The 20,223-nt window shown below is 36.3% G+C and overlaps 1 protein-coding gene across 38 annotated transcripts in view; it reads left to right on the forward strand.

The window, feature by feature from the left end:
- Window positions 1-20,223, forward strand: part of CLASP2 (cytoplasmic linker associated protein 2) — a 140,772-nt gene that overhangs the window by 93,215 nt on the left and 27,334 nt on the right. For 21 of the 38 annotated variants that reach the window (XM_070391767.1, XM_070391771.1, XM_070391775.1 and 18 more), the window contains 4 exons: window positions 1,249-1,493; window positions 4,078-4,141; window positions 17,377-17,540; window positions 18,529-18,607. In XM_070391767.1, coding sequence (XP_070247868.1) covers window positions 1,249-1,493; window positions 4,078-4,141; window positions 17,377-17,540; window positions 18,529-18,607 — 552 coding nt within the window. Of the gene's footprint in view, window positions 1-1,248; window positions 1,494-4,077; window positions 4,142-17,376; window positions 17,541-18,528; window positions 18,608-18,737; window positions 18,789-20,223 lie in introns of all 38 variants that reach the window. The other 17 variants (XM_070391787.1, XM_070391762.1, XM_070391764.1 and 14 more) reach the window with 1 other exon arrangement.

Genomic DNA, 20,223 nt, shown 5'->3' on the forward strand with positions numbered 1-20,223 from the left:
TTAACAGATGATAGTATTCTATAAAAACTTCAAGTAGAAGTAATAAAATCTTTAGACATACATCCTGTCTTTTTTTATATGTATGATTAAGAGTAGGTAGATATTGGGGTTCTCATCTTTTAAGCTTGAGTACTTCATACAAATAGATGATGTCATTCACACTGATTATCTTTAACAAAACTGATCCTGGAGCTCGACACAGAAAATGTCACATTACTGCTATTCTAAATTAAGTTGGCATCCCTGAATTAATATGAGGCATTTAGTGGTGGAAACGTCATTATATAATTTTTAAATTTGATTCAAATTATATTTCTTTTAGATTTTAGAATTTGGAGAATTTATAGCCATCTGGAACTATTTTAAATAATAGTGCTTAAGCTGTTTTGTAGAAATGTCTTCACCTCGCAGCAGCCTATATTCAGATATTAGATTAAATAAAGATTTGCTTTTAATTTTCCTAAGGAAATCTCAAATAATCTACTCTCTAATTTCACTTTTGATATGCAAGGTATAATTAGCAGTTACATATATTAAATAATAAACATGTAAAGGAATCTAAATATTCTTTCTCATATTTATTCAAATAGATGGTATAGACACATTAGGAAAACAGAGGACCATCAAGGAGCTTGCCTCCTAAAAATCATAGTAAGCAAAACAGGTTCTCATCATTCTTTATATTTTACTTTTCAAGACGACATGAGGGTTGGGTATAAGGAAAGAAGGAGTGGAAGAGAAATGATAGTGGAGGTAAAAGAAGAGTAGAAGAAAGAGATGTAGATAGGAAAAATAGAACTTTACATGAGGTTTGTTTTTTTTTTAATTTATTGTCCATTTCCTAATCCGTCCTCATCCTTTAAAAAGGTAATATTTTCTTCTTACCAACTCAGATTTCCAGTACAGTTTCTGCTCATTTATAATTTGGTAATCCTTGATTTTCCAAGAAAAGAAAGAAAAGGAAAACCCACATTTTTTTTTATCATTTCCCACTTACATATCTGAACTTCGATAGAGTGTTATTCTGCTTCTACCACTTTCCATAGTTAAAAAATATTTCATCTTCTACTAAATCCTAAACATGGTTTTTGAAGAAAAACTAAATATTGACATTATATCATTAAAATATTTAGCAGCATGCTTTGTACTGATTTTAAAACAAAAACCAGTCCTTTTGTATCAGTGGAAATTGTGAAATACCAGTGTTCTTTTAGCTACCCCTACTAAGAATCTTTATGTATATAACAGAAAAAACCTGCTCGAAGAAGATATGAGTCATATGGAATGCATTCAGATGATGATGCCAACAGCGATGCGTCTAGTGCTTGTTCAGAGCGCTCCTACAGTTCTCGAAATGGTAGTATTCCTACGTATATGAGGCAGACTGAAGATGTGGCAGAAGTCCTCAATAGGTGTGCTAGTTCCAACTGGTCAGAAAGGAAAGAAGGCCTTCTGGGTCTGCAGAACTTACTAAAAAATCAGAGAACACTGAGGTGAGTTGTGTTATCTTAAAATAGTTGTCCTATTTAGCACTTTTTGACTTGACTTCGGTTTCTATAACACTTTAGAGCAGCGGTTCTCAACCTGTGGGTCGCCTAAGACCATCAGAAAACACATATATAATTACATATTGTTTTTGTGATTAATCACTATGCTTTAATTATGTTCAATTTGTAACAATGAAATTGGGGGTCACCACAACATGAGGAACTGTATTAATGGGTCGCAGCATTAGGAAGGTTGAGAACCACTGCTTTAGAGATACTGGTATAGGAACAGACTTGTCCTGAATTTAGAAGGTGGTATTAAAATATTTTCCCAATCTTCAGCCCTTTAGGACAATCTGTACTATTATACTAAGAAATTTTCAAATTCACTTATTCCATTTAAAGAAATATTTTTTTAAAAAATATTTTTTTCTGCCCTAGCCGGTTTGGCTCAGTGGATAGAGTGTCAGCCTGCAGACTGAAAGGTCCCAGGTTCGATTCCGGTCTAGGGCACATGCCTAGGTTGTGGGCTTGATCCCCAGTGCGGGCATGCAGGCGGCAACCAATCAATGATTCTCTCTTATCATTGATGTTTCTCTCTCTCTCCTTCTCCCTTCTTCTCTGAAATCAATAAAAAAAAAATTATAAAAAATAGATTTTTTTTCTTGGTTTCAGAGAGGAAGGGAGAGGGAGAGAGAGATAGAAACATCAGTGATGAAAGAGAGTCATTGATCAGCTGCCTCCTGCACGTTCCACATTGGGGATTCAGCCTGCAAACCCAGACATGTGCTCTGACCTGGAATTGAACCGTGACCTCCTGGTTCATAGGGCTACACGCAACTACTGAGCCACACTGGCTGGACTAAAGAAACTTTTTTTTTTTCTTTTCTTTTTTTTTTAAAAATATATTTTATTGATTTTTTACAGAGAGGAAGGGAGAGGGATAGAGAGTCAGAAACATCGATGGGAGAGAAAATCGATCAGCTGCCTCCTGCACACTCCCCACTGGGGATGTGCCCACAACCAAGGTACATGCCCCCGACCGGAATCGAACCCGGGACCTTTCAGTCCGCAGGCTGACACTCTATCCACTGAGCCAAACCAGTTAGGGCAAGAAACTTTTTAAAAAAGATTTTTAAAGTTGATTTTAGAGCAGTGGTTCTGAACCTTTCTAATGCCACGACCCCCCTCATGTTGTGGTGACCCCCAACCATAAAATTATTTTTGTTGCTACTTCGTAACTGTAATTTTGTTACTGTAAACAATATGTAATTATATATGTGTTTTCCGATAGTCTTAGGCAACCCCTGTGAAAGCGTCGTTCGACCCCCAAAGGGGTTGCGACCCACAGGTTGAGAACCACTCTTTTAGAGAGAGGAAGGGAGAAGGTGAGAGAGAGAAACATTGATGTGAGAATGAAACATCAATTGGCTGCCTCCCTCATGCCCCCTGCCGGAGGTTGAGCCTGCAACCGGGCATGTACCCTGACTGGGAATCAAACCAGGAACCTTTCAGTGCACTCATTGATGCCCAACCAACTAAGCCACACCGGCCAGGGCAAAAAACATTTTAAAAGGCAACTTTTTATTCACAAATAGAAGTTAAATGAAAAATGTTACTAATTTTTAAAATTAAAATAAATAAGATGCACAGAATATTCAAGCTGACTGGTTTATTAAAATTCATTTCTGATAACTTTTCAGTGTGAGGAAAGAATTAATGTTCACTTGAAAATTAAGCTATATTCTTAGTGTTTGTGTAACGTGAAATTAAGAGTAATATGAAATGGAATTGGAATGAATTTCTCTAAGAGAAGTTTATATAGGTTTTTAGTTTGTGAGGGGTTTTTTTGTTTTGTTTTTACAGTTTTGTTTATTTTCCTGATAGCTTTTGCTTGCTTTTCCCCCTGAATTCTTATCTTTCATCTGTGTAATGTTTTAAACCTCTATTGTCTTCTCTTTTAAGAGCCTAGTTTCAGATAATTTGTAAGTTTGAGTGTGGTGGATAATAAAAGGTTACTTTCTGACTTGATACCAGGGTTTTATTAGCTGCGTATTTATTTTAGGAAGTATTAGCACTATATAATTTAAAATGAAAATTTTTCTATATACTATCTAATATAGTTTAATGTTTGCATATCATATTTCAGGAGTCCCTACAATAAGTCATTGTAATATTGTCCCCAGTCCCATCAGAATTAGGGTAATATTAGCTTCAGTATATCATCTTAAATGGCAAGGGAGGAGGCATACTTGAGAAAGATTTTAACCCTCAAATGACAGAATTTAAGAAAACATGTTGGCATTTAAAAGGATAAGATTCTGGGAATGACATTTGTACCGTTTTCCCTGTCATGCTACATTAATGAAGTATAATTCTATTCTCTTATAACTTTCAGCTTTTAAAATAAAGTGGGTTGCAACAAAATTATTATTGTATTTATATATTTATATTTAGCTCTAACAAGTAAATCCTACAAATTTCTCAGTTTTGAGGGCTTATTTTTTTTAAGCCCAATTATATGTAAGGTTATTTTAAATGACTTCTTCCTATAGCAAGATATTAATTAGCCACTTTATTATTTTGACAGTCGAGTTGAACTGAAAAGACTATGTGAAATTTTCACAAGAATGTTTGCTGATCCTCATGGCAAGGTATGTTTTAGTATTTAAGATTATTTACTCCTGTAGGTGTCACTTGTATATTGCCCAGAAAAGAAATAAAATAATAACAAAAAAACCCAAAAAGCCATTTTTATTATTGCCCTAGAATTGTAATAATCTTTTCAAACATAATTGAAATTGTTTTATATCATACATAATTTAGAAGTTGCTCTCTGGTAATCATTTATGTTTCTTGGAAGAGTGATTGTCTAAGACTACAAACTGAAGGGTATAGTAACAAGCAGGATTCTTATAAATTAGTCAGGATGAGTGTATGTATTTGTATTTAAAAACATTCCACTATTTATAAAGGAAATAATTGGGGTAAGTTTGTAACTTTTTATTCAGTTTTCTTCTGTGATTATTACAACATTAATATAACATATACTATCTTAAAAGAACAGTTTTGTAGAAAAGAAATTTATTAAATAACACAAAAACACAAAATATGGCTTTATCCATAGTTCGATAGTAATCTGAAAAAAGCAATTTGTATATTGAAATAGTCCATAAAATTTTTAGAATGTTGTTTAGTTTTTAGTGTAAACATATTTGATTAAGTACTTCTACATAATCTGCATATGTATTGTGAAATTTTGGTTTACTTTGATGGATAGTACTGTTGTAAAATGTATTCATTTATTTTGTTTTCAGCAGTGTATTTGACAATGGTGAAACTTTATTATGTATCTTCCTTTAGGACAGACACCAGGTATCTACATGAGCATTTCTAACCCAGATGAGAGGGAGATGTGGAAGGGAAATTATAAGAAAAATATTAATGAATTTCACTTTACTGTGTGTTGTTTGTTTTGTTTTTTTCATTTTATTGTTGCACATATCATTTTCTCTTTTTTTCTATCTCTGATCTTTTCATTACTTAACAACACTGGTTAAAAATATTAAAATCCCACTTTAATCTAAAATCCAGCTAAAGATTACAAATTACCTACATTTTAAAATAGTAATTTTAAAATATTATCCTCTATCAGAAGGTATATTTATTTTATCCAAGAATGTAAAAATCTCATTAAAGACAAAGATTAAAGCAGTTTATTTAATAAAACTTTAAAAAATTTATAACTCTCAAACTGTAGGTAGGTAACTGTACCATTTTATACTGACATTGATTGGTACCACTATTTACAGCTGTAGGACTTGCCTTAATGCAAATTTTTTTATAAATTCTGATCAAATTAACTGTTGATGTACTTTGTTGGCAATACAAGCCAAAGGACAAGACAGTTATGATCTGTGTGGACTTGTTTTCTAAAATGATATTTTAATTAATAATCTGTACAACTTTAAAATGAAAAGGCTTAAAACATCTTCAATAATTTATTCCTCCTGGAAGGTAGAAGACTGAGCCTAGTTTATTTCTAGAAGTCACAATTTTTGATTGTCAAGACAATACTGCAGTTTAGTTGGACGCTACAATTAACATGAAATGAGGAGAAACACTTTTTAAGAGTCTCTTGGAAATAAAATAAGAAAGCTGAGTTTGATGCTGCTAAAGGAACTATTTGGCCTCCCTTAGAAGATGTGGAGAACCAGCTACAGCCCTCCCTAGAATTGTCAGGAAGGGGACTTTTTAGTTTTTCCTCGTAGAATTTTATAACAGTTCTTAGTGACCCATCTGGCTTTGTTTGTCTGGTTTGATTTTTTGTTAGTTCAGTGAGGACAAATGTAATTGGAAGATTTTTGCTTAACTCTTTTTTGGTGATTGTCCAAGAGAGGCTCTGCCAGTAATGTAATTTACTAGGATAAACAGGCTATATCACTATAGTGAGTTTAAAGGTTTGATTTCGAGTTTTAGCATTATGTCCAGATATTATTAAAATAGCAGATATTTCCCCACCCCTTTTTTTTTTATTATTATATCTTTATTGTTCAGATTACATTTGTTCCTCTTTTTTTTTTCCCTCCATAACTCCCCTCCTCCCAGTTTCCGCCCCACCCTCCACCCTCACTCCCCACCCACTGTCCTCATCCATAGGTGCACGATTTTTGTCCAGTCTCTTCCCAGATCTCCCACTCTCCTTTCCCCCCCAAGAATAGTCAGTCCATTCCCTTTCTATGTCTCTGATTCATTATAATCACCAGTTCATTCTGTACATCAGATTATTTATTCACTTGATTCTTAGGTTCACTTGTTGATAGATGCATGTTTGTTGTTCATAATTTGTATCTTTACCTTTTTCTTCTTCTTCCTCTTCTTAAAGAATACCTTTCAGCATTTCGTATAATACTGGTTTAGTGGTGATGAACTCCTTTAGCTTTTCCTTATCTGTGAAGCTCTTTATCTGACCTTCAATTCTGAATGATAGCTTTGCTGGATAAAGTAATCTTGGTTGTAGGTTCTTGGTATTCATCACTTTGAATATTTCTTGCCATTCCCTTCTGGCCTGCAAAGTTTCTGTTGAGAAATCAGCTGACAGTCGTATGGGTATTCCCTTGTAGGTAATTGAGTCTCTTTCTCTTACTGCTTTTAAGATTCTCTCTTTGTTTTTGCTCTTGGCATTTTAATGATGATGTGTCTTGGTGTGGTCCTCTTTGGATTCCTTTTGTTTGGGGTTCTCTGCGCTTCTTGGACCTGTAAGTCCATTTCTTTCACCAGGTGGGGGAAGTTTTCTGTCATTATTTCTTCAAATAGGTTTTCAATATCTTGCCGTCTTTCATCTTCTGGTACCCCTATAATTCTGATGTTGGTGCGTTTGAAACTGTCCCAGAGGCTCCTTATACTATCTTTGTATTTTCGGATTCTTTTTTCATTTTGCTTTTCCGGTTGGGTGTTTTTTGCTTCTTCGCATTTCAAATCTTTGACTTGATTCTTGCGCTCCTCTGGTCTGCTGTTGGGTGTCTGTATAATATTCTTTATTTCAGTCAGTGTATGCTTAATTTCTAGTTGGTTCTTTATCACAACATCGAGGGTCTCATTAGATTTCTTGAGGCTCTCATCAAGTTTATCGGCAGTTTCTAGCAAATTATTGAAAGCCCTCAAAAGTGCGTTTTTTAGCTCTATATCCTCCATTTCTGTCATGTTTTTTTGTCTCCGCATTTTTTATGCTTTCTTGGTGCACCCCTTTGTGGTCTTTGTGCACAGTCTTGTTGTAGTTAAGCCTTAATTGTTGTCGGCAATACTAGGGGTGAATTGACCTCCAGGCTAACTGGCTATGAGAGTTAGCTGTGTCTGCAGTGGGAGAGCTATGCTGAATCTCTAGGGCGGTGCTAATCTAGCCTTTGCCTGAGGCTATCCGACAAATGCCTCTGTGCAGGGCTTGGGTGGGGCGGGTCCCACGGGATCAACAAGGCGGGCGGAGCGAGCAGTTATGGCTGCTCTCAGTTCCGTCCCCAGCGGCTCTGCAACCCCTGAAAACCTCGGAGAGAAAGCTGCCTTCCCGCTTCTCCCGTTTGAGTCTGGGTCCCTAGAGACTCGCCTGGATCTGGAGCTCAGAGTCTGAAACTCCCTCCCGATTGAAAACAACAACCTCCCCTCCGCCGCTGGCCCGCTCCACATGCACCTTCGCACCTTAGTATTTCACTTCAGCACTGCGCCTCCTCTGAGTCTCGGTACGGATTTCTCTTTTTCTAGTTGTAGAATCTCTCCTCAGCCAGCCTTCCTGTGGTTCTGGGTGATGTCCGTTCCGTCTTTTAGTTGTATTTTTGAAGTGGTTGTTCGAGGCAGCAAACTCCGGCGTTAACCTATGCCGCCATCTTAGTTCTCCTCCCCACCCCTTTTTATTCATTTTTTAAAAAATATATTTTATTGATTTTTTTACAGAGAGGAAGGGAGAGGGATAGAGAGTTAGAAACATCGATGAGAGAAACATCGATCAGCTGCCTCCTGCACACCTCCTACTGGGGATGTGCCCGCAGCCAAGGTACATGCCCTTGACTGGAATTGAACCTGGGACCTTTCAGTCCGCAGGCCGATGCTCTATCCACTGAGCCAAACCAGTTAGGGCTCCCCACCCCTTTTTAAAATGTATCTTTATAAAGTGTCAACAGCTGCTGCACCTTCCATATCAAGCAACTGTTTTTTATACTTTTCTTTCAAATACAGTTTTGTTCTTTATCAAGAGTCTGTAAAGGGCCAGATAGTAAATAAGGCTTTGTGGGCCAAAATTATCTCTGTCATAACTATTCAACTCTGCCATTAATAGCATGAAGGCATCCATAGACAATGTATAAATAAATGAAGATGGCTGGCTTGCAATAAAACTTTACGAATATTGACATTTTAGTTCTCATATAATTTTCATGTGTCACTAACTGGCCTATTGACTTAAAATTTTTTTAAAAATATAAACCATTCTTTTATAGACTGCAGTTTGCTGGCTCTTGTTCTATATCAACTCTTTAAGTTACTGACACTAAAATAGAAACATAGAGTTAAGACCCTTTAAGTCCTGGCTGGGTAGCAAAGTTAGTTAGAACATCGACCCTCTACGCCAAGGTTGCAGGTTGGATCCCTGATCAGTGCACATACTAGTACAAGAATCAACCAGTGAATGCATAAATAAATGGAACAACAAACAGATGTCCCTTCCTTCCCCCTCTCTCAAATCAATTCTTTTTAAATCCTCACCCGAGGATATTTTTTCATCGATTTTTAAGGAGAGTAGAAGAGAGAGGGAAAGACAGAGAGAAACATCGATGTGAGAGAAACACATCGATTGGTTACCTCCTGCATGAGCCCCGACCAGGCTTTGGTCCTGATGAGAAGCCTGCAACCAAGGTACATGCTTTTGACCGGAATTGAACCCGGGACCCTTTGGTCCACAGGCCAACGCTCTATCCACTGAGCCAAACTGGCTAGGGCCAATTTTTTTTTTTAAAGACCTTTTACTGAAGGGGCTCATGCTACTGGGTGAAGGTTGGAACGATATACTCGAGCCCCTGCTGGAGATGAAACCATCCCTGTGTATTCCTATATATCCCAGCCATTCTCCATTTCTGACCTGTGATTTTTGTCTAACTATTCAGGGCTGCCTGGTAATTATCTTCCTCTCATCTTTCTCTTCTGTCCTCCGTGGAGACCGTGTCAAATAGTCTGTCCTCAAAAATCAAGCCCTGTTCACCTCCCCACCCATCTCATGCCCCAAGTAGATGTCCTCTCCTCTTACTCCATTTCCTAACTCTAAAACAGCAAACTTAACTACACATCAACCCATTCTTCCTACCTTTCTTCCTATTGATATGGAAGGATGGCTTACTTTGAAGTTGTTGTTCGGCTACATAAATACAATGTGTATCCTGTGTCTTGATAATATGGTCTCATCAGCGTGGTCAGGAATTTCTCATAAATTTTAGTTTGTTGATTGCCATACCTTTTTGTTTTTCAACTTTGTTATGAGTTTATTCAACGAGTCCTTTCTGTCCTTTTAAGGACTGTGCTGTGGGGGAGGAGGAAGAGGTCTGGTTTTCCCCTTCTGTTGTGCCTGACTTAGTCTCTTTCACACCATTTCTTCTGCTCTTATTTTCAGACACCTATCTCTCTGCTTGTGTTAGTAATGTTAGTGTTGACTTAGAGACTGTCTTAGGCCCTCTTCTTTCAACTTCATACCTTCTCTGAAGCATAAATTACCCGCTTCATTTTAATGACTCTTCAAACATGTCCTTAAAGCCCATTTTTCCTCCTGAACTTTTAGTCACATGACTACAGGTCATCTTCAGCTTCAAAGCTATTCTTTCTCATGCACTGGTTTATCTCATACGATGAAACCACTGTCCCCTCATTGCTTAAGTGAAGAATTTGGGCATCATTCTAGAAACTTCCCTCAATCTTTTCTTTTCTTTTAATTATAATTTTATTGATTTCAGAGGAAGGGAGAGGGATATATAGAAACATCAATGATGAGAGAGAATCATTGATCGGCTACCTCCTGCACACCCACACTTGGGATCGAGCCCACAACCTGGGCACATGCCCTGACTGCGAATTGAACCATGACCTCCTGGTTCATAGGTTGATGCTCAACCACCATGCCATCCGGGCTTCACTCAGTCTTAATTGATTGGACCATTCAGCGGTTCTCAACCTGTGGGTCGCGACCCCTTTGGCGGTCGAACGACCCTTTCACAGGGGTCGCCTAAGACCATCCTGCATATCAGATATTTACATTACGATTCATAACAGTAGCAACATTACAGTTATGAAGTAGCAACGAAAATAATTTTATGGTTGGGACACAACATGAGGAACTGTATTTAGAGGGCCAGAAGGTTGAGAACCACTGGTTTAAATAATTCTCTATTCCCACTACTAATTCAGGGCACCATCATCTTTTGCCTGTTGTACCTCCTCTCCACCTTTTATCCCTGAATTCTCCACACTACCTTCTTTAGCAATCTTTCTAAAAGGTAAATAAATCTTCTCTACTAGCTTACAGCACTTCAGTGACTACTCAAGAAAATGTTCGAACAAAGCCTATCATTTTGGCTTGTTATTGCCTCTTCATCTCAGCCCCGCCTGCATTGTTCATTTCCCCACATGTGCCAGCACTTTTCCCTATAGCTTTAAGTATGCTATCAGGGACAATTTTTTTAAGTCTGGGTTAACTCTTTACGCTGAATTGAAATCACTTCTCTGCAAGCTCACAGGGCAGAAACAGTCTGAAGCCTTGCCCCCAGAATGGGCCCTAGTGTTGGGAAGATACCTCACACCATGAGCATGATTGGGTGGGTTTTCCCATGTTATGAGCACCCATGAAAGTCCCATCTCCTTTCATCCCTTCCTCACCCGCTGTAGCCCCCAGAATGTTTTCTTCTGATATATATTAGGGTAAGGATATGAGCCCAACTAAAATGTCAGGCAAACTCCATTGTACAGTGCAGACATCCCACAAAGGAAGGGTTAGAAAGAGCTCTTTCTGAATACAGTTGAAATAGATGCTGGATTCCTTTCCTGGGACAGAAGTAATGTACCAGGTATTTAGTAAATAGAGTTTGCAAGCTGAAAATATTTGATATCTATAACTTGATAAATAAACTTTTTTTTTTTTTTTTTTACTTCAGATACCAGTATGGAAGTAAGGGATCCACAATACATGTGTGACAGTAATTTAGACCATAAAGTTACAAATGTATAATTTAAAGCCCCTTAATAATTGTATAAGAGAAGCAGTACACGCAGTGATAACAAGTATGCATAGTGGAGCTAGATTGCTTAGGTTCAGATTTGACCTCCAACACTTATTAGCAGTGTGTGCCTTGGTTTCCTAATCCTATATAAAAAAAGCCTAATGTGCAAATTTTCCCCTCGACCAGGAGGCAGGGCCAGGTGGCCAACTGCCCACCGCCCCTCCCCCCAGCTGGCCCCACCCCCAGTCAACCCCCACCCCTACCCCAATCAGGGGCGGGCTGGCCAGCCAACTGCCTGAGACCCCTCCCCCCGGCTGGCCTGGCCGATCAGCCCCAATCGGGGTGGGCTGGCCAGACCCCACCCATGCAGGAATTCATGCACCGGGCCTCTAGTCTGTAAAATAGAGTTAATAGTAATTCCCACCTCATATAATTGGGACAATGATTAAGTGAATTAATATCTATAAAGACCTTAGAACACAGCAAGCATGATAAAAGTTTTTAAAAACTAAATTTAAATTTAATAAGTTTGTAATATTAAGGAATTCAGGGATGATTTTTATTTTGACTGCTCTAGACCCATTTTCCCCTCAAGTGTAAGGAGTGTCATGCCAAAAGTTATTCTATGTTCTAGCATTTATCTCTGAAGGAACTAATTGAAAAGATCCACCTTCACTGAGGTGCTCGTTTTCAGTTGGCATTTTATGATCTGTGTGGCCCTTTCTACCTCTTGAAGTCACGCTCCTGTGTCTTGAACAGCGAGGGTAGAAATTCAGCCTGGGACTACTAAAATGGGACACAATTGAGCACCCTGGAAGGTCACATCTGGTCTCCTAGAGAGTATTCTAGGTACTGAGCTGCCTTTGGTCCTAGGGTCAGGAGACCATGACACTCGTCTTATCTGGGAAAAATTAAAAGTTGTAGTATAAACACTTAATTTTTGATTCCAAACAATAGTAATCTTTCCAAGCCTTCACGAAATAATTTGTAAAGCTATTGCTTCTGAGGAGGAAAAAATAAAGAAAAATTCTGGATGCCATGCTTTGGGAGCAAATGTTGGCATTATCCAGAAGTGGGGGCAGGTGTCTGTTAGTTTTAGATTCTTTCCAGAAGTTGAGCCTCAAGGATATAGGGTCTGGGAAAAGGGATTTTTTTGTTTTTAATTTCCTTGGTAAGGAGATGAGAGAGAAAGACAGGAAAATCACATACTCTTTTTCCATACTACTCATTGAGCTCTTATTTTAAAAACTATTTTGAGTTTATCATACAACTGAAAAACATTTGTCACTTTTATTTTCTAAGTGTTTTTCTTCCATACAGGAACTTTGCATTGATGGCGACTAATTTGTGTGTTTTTCTTTTTTTTTTCTTTTTTTCTTTTTGCATGCTGTCCCCTGTGTTGGAACTCTCAATAGAGAGTAAGTTGGTTCAATATTTGTTGGAAACCTAACTTTACTGCATGACTGTGCAATTAACCCTTTTTCTCTATTTTCTCTCCCGAAGAGTTCATGCAGTGTTGGACCCTTTGCAATCCACGAAATGCTATTCGCAGTTATGCAAGCTGTCATTCTGTTTGGAGATGTGCTTTTTAATCTACTAATTAATCTAATTTGATTATGTTCTTCTGTTCTGTATTTGATGACTGGCACACCTAAGATACAAGCAAGGTTAAGAAAAGGCTGCCTCAATTGTAATACCTCAAATATTATAATTTTTTCCAATAATTTATATTTGTGAGAATTGTGGGAGCATAAATTGATTCCATTGAAGTTTGGCTCCATTGAATTATTAATACATAATTTCCAAGTTTCACAATTATTTTTAAAAATTTAGTTCCATACACCCCATATGTACTTTCTAATATTATAATGTCATTCCTTAAGAGCAAACAGAGCAATGGTTCTCAACATTTTCTTCAAATTTTTAGCCCTAGTATTATATTAGCATATTTACTTTTCATTTTTTTCTTTAATCATAGATAAGGAAATGGGAGACTATCAACATCTGAGAATAAACTCTTTGTGATAGGGCAATCAAGTAAGAAATATTATGTGAAATTCCCAATATATTTTTTTAGATTGATACATGTAGATGACAGCTATATATTACCAGTTAGTAAGTACCATTGATAGGATATAAGTATTTTGAAAAATAATAATATAGTTCTATATTTAGAAAAATATCAATACCATGTTTACATTTTTATTCAGCTATGCTCACATTATATCTAATCAAAAGAACTTTTTACTTAGGAGACCCGGGGAAGTCTTTTTTTTTTAATTTATTTTTATTGATTTCAGAGAGGAAGGGAGAGGGAGAGAGAGATAGACACATCCATGATGAGAGAGAATCATGGGTCAGCTGTCTCCTGCAAGTCCCCCACTGGGGATCGAGCCCACAACCCAGACATGTGCCCTTGACCAGAATTGAACCCGGGACCTTTCAGTTCGCAGGCCGACGCTCTATCCACTGAGCCAAAACAGCGAGGGCCTGGAGAAGTCTTTTTGAAGGAAATAGCAATAGCTTGACAGGATCATCAACTTTGGATATGTTAGCATGAGAAGAAAGAAAGAAACTGCTGGGCTAGCTTGAGTCCAGAGAAGTGGGAGATTCAGAAAGTTTATAGGAAAGAAAAAGAAGTTAAATTTGGCTGAGATAAAGGGAGTCTTACATATCTTCCCTTGCATTGGAGAAAAAAGCTTACCTACCAGTTAATTACAAGGCAGGTTTCCCTTAGGAAATAATTCTTACTCTTCAAGGAACTTTTCCTACGCATTCATTGAACAACTTTATACTTGATCCTCAGCCTCTAATAACCTTGAACTTGGTTCATATACATGATGCAAGACTGTACAAAAATATAGTCTTTATTCTCAAATCTTCTATATTCCAGATGGGAAAATAATGTAAATATAGAAAAAGTTAAAAAGCACCAAAAAGCTAGTCCCACCACAAGTTTCAAGTAGAGAGAATCAGTGGCTATTATCCAAGAAGTTTCTAGGCTGGAATGTAAGTGGTAGTAGTGAATCACATATTGTGTGTAAATAGACTGAGTGGGGAGTATCGAAGGAAACCAGGAATGTGTATGAGATGTGTTCAGGGAAAAAGAGTTGCCAGATAGTCCAAGATCAGTTTGGAGATGTCTAACTGATGCCTCTAAGCATTTGAGACATTATCCTATTGACAGTGAAGGTGGGGACATTAAAAAATTTTGTTTATATCAAAGTAGTGATATTACAATTTTATGGTGAGAAAGAAGCATGACTTGGCCTGCTACCTATTTTGTAAATGAAGTTATATTGGAACACAGCTATGCTCACGTGTTTGCATACTGTAGCTGTGCTTCAACAGCAGAGTTAAGTAGTTGTGACAAGCACCATCATGTGGCCTGCAAAAGCTTAGAACATGTACTATCTGGTCTATTACAGAAATGCTATTTCACCCTGGTATACAGAATACAGAAATAGAAAAACTAAAGTCAGCCTACTACAAAAACCCAGACCTGGTAAGAAAGGCCTGGTGCCTACAATGATGGTGTGATTGATAGATTGAGGAAGGCCAAAAGAGAAAACTAATCTAGAAGTCATGGGACCTAGTAGGCTAGGTCAGAAAGGCCCTGTCAAGATCATACTTTCTTTTAAAAGAGAATCAGGGGGAAGACTGGCTCTTAAATCACCCCACATTGGGGATGCAAAGGAAAATGCCTGGCAACAAGAATGGAAGAAGAAGGGAAATAATAAGAGTAAAGCAGTATCAAGCTTCAGAATGGCCAAGCATACTAAGTTCATGAAAAGCTACTACATTTCACAATTAAAAGGTTATTGGTGGGAACATTAGGATGGAAATTGAAGGAGAAATTCTTAAGACAGTGTCTTTTGCATCTGTAAGGAAAGGATTTAAGTGAGAATAAATATATAGTGGAGGAGACCATACTTTAGAGAGCAAGAATATAGAATAGAAAGATTAGTCTTACAAAGGAAATGGCTCTTTTTTAAAAAAAAAAAAAAAGATTTTTATTGATTGCAGAGAGGTAGAGAGAGGTAGAAATATCAACAATGAAAGAGAATCATTGATCAGCTGCCCCCTGCAGTCCCTCTACTAGGTTTCGAGCCGGCAGCCTGGGCATGTGCCCTGACCAGGAATCGAACTGTGACTTCCTGGTTCATAGGTCGGCACTCAACCACTGAGCCATGCCTGCCGAGCGAAATGGCTTTTTTTTTTACAGAGACAATTATTGGAAGGATAGCTGTAAATGAAATCAAAGTAGGAGAAAAGTGAATGGAGAATTCTATGTTGGATGACAGTAAAGTAGATAAGCTAAGTTACCTAGCAATAGAATGAATGGTACACAACCGAAAACCAGCTGTGGAAACCTTGGGCAAGTCACTTTTCTGGTTCTCTTTCCTAAGAACGAGATAAAATTGGAGAGTTGACCTAGGCATTCGAATGTGCATAGTTTTCAGAATGGATTTTGGTATAGTGAAAGCTTAAACTTGGAGTCTTCAGGAAAAGAGGCAAGAATTAAGAAAGTGGCATGCTGGTAAACCAGGTTTGGGAGAAAGGTAGGAAGCCCTGACCTATAGTGTTTGCTATAATTTCAGAAGTGTAAGTACTCCCACAATGGCTTATTTCAAGCTACCAACCAGCTCACAAAATTCATGAATATTCAATAATATACTTTCTAAGTAGGTGCTGACTATCTCCAGCACACCTGGCTGAATAGATTTGTCAGGTACCAGTAAAAGTGAGTACTAGATTAGATTCATGCATTTGTGGGAGAGTAGGTCTAGTGAAATTCAACAGTATTCTGGGCCCTGAATTGAGGGCTAGAGGCCAAGTTTTGAATCTAATAGAAGCCAGGTTGTTTGGCTGTGGCTGTGGCTGTGGGGGTAGGACAGAAGTTAATGACTCTGCATTGTGAATTAGAGCATTGTTGAAGCAGATGCTAACTGCGGATCAGAGTTCTAGAAAATTTTAAGTACATAGTCATAGTTCCTGCTTTTACAAATACAAAGCATCGTTAGCAAATAATATAAGTGTGTACTTTCTAATTCATACAATGTTAAAGCTTAGTTAAAATTTTGATAGAAAAAAATCCTTCATTTCTAACAGGAAAAATGGGAGTTTATATATAATTGTATAAAGGAAATTCAAAAAAGAAAGTATGTATTGAGAACAAAATTTTTAATTTTCAAATTAAAATAGTTACTTTCAGATTAACTTTTTTAAGCCATAGTTTTTATAACTTGTGATTATAAATTGTCTCAATACAACATGCCTGACATTGTCTTAAGAGTTTTTTTCCTATTTACCTAGAAACAAATTTTCCAGTATGCTGTGGAATTTCTTGTAAAGAGATATAATACACATTAAGTAAGTCACTTTTCATAAGTATTTTAATGACATACATCACTTATGAATACTAGCGTTTCTTCCCTTAAAATATTTTTCATCTTACAAAATTTTTTAAACTAGTGTGTTAATATTAGAACCAGGTATAAACCAATCAATAGAAATGGAGACTAGGACTTTTTAAAAATCATTACAATTTAAATGTAAATTTGTATTCTGAATTTACATATTTTAGTTATAGTTATCCCAAATCATTTAAAATTACTTTTGGGGCAGTTTTAATAAGTAGTATATCTTATAACAAAACAAAAAATCTGTGACAACTGACTTCTTGAGAATCTAAAGAGCCTTTAATTAGCCCATTATGTCAGAATGACCGGATGCTTTAAGGTAGCTGTCAGCATAATCATCTTCTGATGACTCAGAGCCACTCTTCATAAGAATTTAGGGCCAGTGAAACTATAGGTAGTTTCTTGCCCTAAATTTCAGATGAAATGGATTTCAGTTTAACAAGTCTAAGCTATAGGTGTGCCAGTCATTATGGCCAAAGTTTCTTTACAAGTGATGCTGCATGGAGTAGCTAATTGTCAAACTTCAGCAGAAGTTGGATAACATTTCAGATGTACTCTTGTATCACAGAGTCCAATGAAAAGCAAGAGAGATTATTTTTCTGCTTGGCTGCCAATCGCTGTGCCTCTGATTCCTTTATTCCTTTCTATTTCAGTTTGAGTTGATCATAAAGGTCAATATTTCCTCCTTTTTCTCCCTCCTCCCCTGTTTATCAACTGTAGGTATTCAGCATGTTTTTGGAGACTCTAGTGGACTTCATACAAGTCCACAAAGATGATCTTCAAGATTGGTTATTTGTATTGCTGACGCAACTACTAAAAAAAATGGGTGCTGATTTGCTTGGGTCTGTTCAGGCAAAAGTTCAGAAAGCCCTTGATATTACAAGGTAATATTTTCTTTATATATTTCAAGTTTACCTGATAATAATTGGACTATTTAGTTCGTGTGTTAAAAGTTCAGATATGTAAGTCTTTTCAAACCATTTGAACTGCATAGGCTCCATTTTAAAATTGTTAGTGAGGCCCACTCGTGTATATTTCCTGCAACATTGGTCCTTAAACACTGCTTTTATAAAAATTTTATTAACATTTGTTCAGTATTTAAGGTAGTATTTTGTTGTAATTAAGATATATCTGCTAACTCGAGTTGAAGATTTTATTCAGTTTAATGTAGAAATAAATTATTTTCTAAGTTTAAAAAGAATGTTTTATTATGCATTAAAATATTCAGAATCTTTTTTCAGAAGATTTTGAACCAATGCTATATTATTACTTTCTTGTGTAGATTGTTGAAGTGACTTATTTCAAATATTCTATTCATTTATTGATTTAAGGCAGCGGTTCTCAACCTGTGGGTTGCGACCCCTTTTGGCTGTCGAACGACCCTTTCACAGGGGTCGCCTAAGACCATCCTGCATATCAGATGTTTACATTATGATTCATAACAGTAGCAACATTACCGTTATAAAGTAGCAACGAAAATAATTTTATGGTTGGGTCACAACATGAGGAACTGTATTTAAAGGGCCAGAAGGTTGAGAACCACTGATTTAAGGTGAATCTAGAATTCAGATATTAGGTGTGGGGAAACATCTCTGATAATGTTGAACTTTTTCTGAATAGGTTTTAAATTAAATCTATATTTGAGGCAGGATAGACCATTATTTACATAGTGTTGCTATTAAACCCCCTAGAGAACATAAATTCAAATGTTGAGATTTTTTTCAGGGAATAACTTTTATTGTGTACAGATACTACTTCGTGCATGCTTTTTGAATGACGTGATATTTTGGTTTAACCATAATTTGCTGTTAAATTTGCTAAATGCTTGCTGACTTAATTTTTATTTTGTTTTGTTTTTTCCCCTTATTTTAGAGAATCTTTTCCAAATGACCTTCAGTTTAATATTCTAATGAGATTTACAGTTGATCAGACTCAAACACCAAGCTTGAAGGTAAATTTAAAGTCTTTTGAAGATATTATAAGGAGTTGAAATGTTTTATTAATAAAGTTCTGTTGATGTGTGTATTTGTGTCATGTGAGAAGCTTTTCAATCAGTGGATTTTGTTTTTATAAACTTTCAGACAGTCAAGCCAGCGCTTCGGGACCAGCTTCACTCTTTTTGGAGCTCTAAGGTTTTTTTTGTTTTTGCATTATTTCTTTTCTTAACTCTCTTTCCAAATTCTGCAGTGTTTCGGATAGTGTTTGTATGCATCTGTGTTCAACTACTAACCTTTGTAAGCCTGTAAGCATGCACATAATTTAATTTCAAATGTTATTCAAATGCCAGGCTATTCTTTGGAAAAGCTTATTGGGGGTACACATTTAGAAAGCAACACAAGTATGGCCATCTAACCCTGAGCTCGTGATGCAAACTTGCTCTATAAAGTCTTATCTAATTTTATGTTTGTGATTTCCCAATACATTTTTAAATTTAGAGTCTGAATAGGTATTTGGGGTGAAAGGTCACTTTTACCTATATTTATTTTAGAAAACAAAAATTTTTAAGTTTAATCTCAGGGCTGTTCTCTTTAACTGAAATAGTAACATATTTTTTTGCTTTTTCAAATGTGATACTCCTAATGTGTGCCTAATATTTAAAATCAGGATTAACTTTCTCAATTGTTAGCACACATTTTCCAATTATTTTATGTGAAAACTAGGTGAATTCCAATTTGTTATAAAACTAAGTATTAAATTTAAAATAAAAAATAATTTAAACAAAGAACTCCTGAATTCTTTAGTAAGATGTTTTGTAATGAGTATTATTAAATGAGAGTAAAGTCAGGGAAATAACAAGCATATATGCATTGACAATCCTTATATTTTTCTGCTCTGTTCTGCACGAAATATATTTCCACAAGCATTACTGCCCAGGTCTAAATTTCTTATAAGTTTCTAAATATGATTTTGTCTTAAAATCACAATTGTGTTTCTTACCAGGGTTGACTTACGCTCAACATAATGTTATTTTCTCAGAGCTGCTTTGTGAAGGGGATTCCATCTGTTTTAATTTTGAAAAGTGACCTGCAGAAGAGAATAATTTACTTTATATTGTTGATAAATATTTTTAGAACTCATTCTTTGTCCAAGGCATTATGCTAGACATTTTAAATTTATAATGGAATATAGAACTTAAAATTTTTTATCATTATTATCTATAATAACCGATAAACTGTAAATTGTAATAAGGGTTATGATTTAGGTATGGGTGGTAGATATTCAGGTGTTAAAAAGGTATGTAGAAATGCTTCATGGGCCTGTGGAAATGGAGGTCTAAACCATTAGCTTAAGAAGTAAGGGTGATAAAAAAGAGAGAGAGAGAGAAGAAAAAGAGGGGGAAAAAAGAAAGAAGGGTGATAGGTGAGTTGAGGGAGAGAATAAAGTTTCTGAGGACTGAGGAGAAAGACACAAAGGGAAGAGAGAAAGGAAAGAGACAACTTAAAATTAGCTTTCCTATTGGGAAACATTATACTGGAGACTGGAATCACAAACAGTTTATATGGCTTTTTTATTATTTATTTTATATTACACATATACACACACATTATATATTATATATACACATAT

Source organism: Myotis yumanensis, unplaced genomic scaffold, assembly GCF_028538775.1.
Source record: "Myotis yumanensis isolate MYYU_CA2020_CCGP unplaced genomic scaffold, mMyoYum1.0.hap1 SCAF_14, whole genome shotgun sequence".
NCBI classification, from domain to species: Eukaryota; Metazoa; Chordata; class Mammalia; order Chiroptera; family Vespertilionidae; genus Myotis; species Myotis yumanensis.